The sequence below is a fragment of the Cyprinodon variegatus genome, unplaced genomic scaffold (assembly GCF_000732505.1).
Source record: "Cyprinodon variegatus isolate N-32 unplaced genomic scaffold, C_variegatus-1.0 Scaffold394, whole genome shotgun sequence".
Taxonomy (NCBI): domain Eukaryota; kingdom Metazoa; phylum Chordata; class Actinopteri; order Cyprinodontiformes; family Cyprinodontidae; genus Cyprinodon; species Cyprinodon variegatus.
The window spans coordinates 356,010-358,361 of NW_015150847.1; the positions used below are offsets into that span (position 1 = coordinate 356,010).

Sequence of the window (2,352 nt, forward strand, 5' to 3'; positions counted from 1 at the left end):
ATCCCTCGTTTTCTCTGTGTGCTCTAGCTGCTGCTGATCACTGGTCCTCTTTCTTTCTGGATCTCTGGTTCAGGCTCAGTTTCACGCTGTGGAGCTCAGCTCCTCCGGACCTCAATCCTCCTTCTGAGCTCAGACTGAACTTTGCCAGGTTGGTGACTTTCAGCTCATTATAATTCCCCGATTGAGCTTCAGAAATATTTATCTGAGTCCATATCCCCGCAGCGTATCCAGTGGACCCGCGCCAGCTGATGAGCAGCCGCACGCAGCTTGTTCAATAAACTAATTTAAAGCTTCACTGTCTGTATCGTCTGAATTCTGGGTCCAAACCTCTGAGCTCCTGACACTGAGATCATCATCTTATGTCAGATCATCGTGGTCAGTTACCTGTGTTTCTCCCACAGAGTGTCAGAGATTGGGCTTTGCCCCGCCCCCCCCTCCTGCAGTAGCCGAGAGTCGCAGATCCTAGCAGCTCCATTTTAGTTTTGTTTGTTTTTATTTAATAAACGTTTTGAACTTTCCTACTGACTGTCTCGCCTTGAATACTGGGTCCATCTGTCCCGCTTTATGACAATTTGTTTCTAGAGTCCCAGGCTACCCAGATCAAAAGGAAAAGCAGCGAAACAGAATAGACATGCTTTACTGTTAAACCTGTTTTTATTTATTTTTTTTAATCTTAAAGTAGTTTTTTTTAAGTAGGGCTTCAGAAGCACACCAGTAAACAATGTTATCTTTGTTTTGTCTCCATTTTTGGAGATTATAAACCTTTTAACATCCTGAGGAGTAAAACTGTTTAACATTCATAATTCAGATCATCTGAGGATATTGCGTCAGTCTACCTAAACCAATCACTTCACTTTCAGCTTCTTTAACTCTACAAACATTTTTCACTTTTAGCTGATCTTCTAAAAATAAGCATTAAGTTAGGTCATACTACCATCTAAAACCTCTCATTTTTATTTGTCTATGTTTAGTTTTTTTTTTTTTTATTTAAAAAACTATATTTAACTGCTAAACAAAGAAGATCTACCAAATATGTAACTAATGATTAATTATGGGGATTTCTTATCTCCTTTTAACTATTTTATATGATGTGTTTATTACTCCTCAAACTACGACTTTAGTTAAAAGACGTTATTTCGTTCAGCTAACTGCTTGATGAACATAACGTTCCTAACGACATCAATTCTAATTCATAAGAGGCCATTTGGTCTGTATGTATATATACATAACGGGAGTGGTGGCCTAGCCTTTTGAGAAGGCTGCAAGTACCCGGTTCGATCCCCACAGCCTCCACTCTGGGTCCCTGAGCAGGACCCTTAACCGCACACTGCTTCCCGGGTGCCGCACAATGGCAGCCCACCCCACTGCTCCCCAAGGAGATGTGTTAAATGCAGAGAGAGAATTTCTCCATTGTGAGATAAATAAAGTTTAATTATGTTAAATTATTATATGCATAAAAATACAATAAAGACAAATCATTTGTCTTTTTTTATTTAACACATACCTCAAACAGCACAGCTAGAGCTGTGATCCTGCCTCTGTCCCGGATGGCTTCCTCTAAAGAGTCAAAGTGATGCGGTTCATAACAGTAGATCTGCATCTAGAGGAGAAAAAACAGATCAGATGAAAAGTTACGACTGCCCTCTTTCAGTCTCAGAATGTTGTCCCCCATTTAAGAACAGGGTGAGGTTTGGGGAACATTTTAGACATTGCAAATCCGTAAACTCTGAGAAGCTCACTGCAAAAGGTCATTTTAACAGACTCTAAACGTAATTCGTATTTACATGATCTCAAAGATTCTATTTAGGCTTCTTTAAAGTGTAACTTACCCTCTGCGTGGAGGTGATGGTGGGGGTGGGGGTGGTAGCAGGGAGGGCATGGCCGCTAACTTAGATAATAGGGCTGGGCGATATAGAAAAAAAGCTTATCGATAAAAAAAAATGCATATTGATCGATATCGATAATTATTGAAAAGATTTGAAACCATATTTTATGTGCAGCTCTGCCTGGACTTTTTATAATATTGCTAAATGATTTAATTTTAATAAAAAACACAGGCTTCGAATTAAATATTTTTTTAACCAACTTTTTTAACCATAACAGAATTGTTTAAAAAAAAAAATAACTTAAGAGACCTGAGTTATTTTTCTTTAAAACAATTCTGTTATGGTTAAAAAAGTTGGTTAAATAAAGATTTAATTTGAAGTCTGTGTTTTTTATTAAAATTAAATCATTTAGCAATATTATAAAAAGTCCAGGCAGAGCTGCACATAAAATATGGTTTCAAATCTTTTCAATAATTATCGATATCGATCAATATGCATTTTTATTTATCGATAAGCTTTTTTTCTA

At 37.4% G+C, this 2,352-nt stretch overlaps 1 protein-coding gene across 1 annotated transcript in view; it reads right to left on the bottom strand.

The window, feature by feature from the left end:
* Positions 1-2,352, bottom strand: part of ptprz1 (protein tyrosine phosphatase, receptor type Z1) — a 125,047-nt gene that overhangs the window by 65,648 nt on the left and 57,047 nt on the right. The window contains exon 5 of the mRNA XM_015387431.1: positions 1,505-1,600. Coding sequence (XP_015242917.1) covers positions 1,505-1,600 — 96 coding nt within the window. The remainder of the gene's footprint in view (positions 1-1,504; positions 1,601-2,352) is intronic.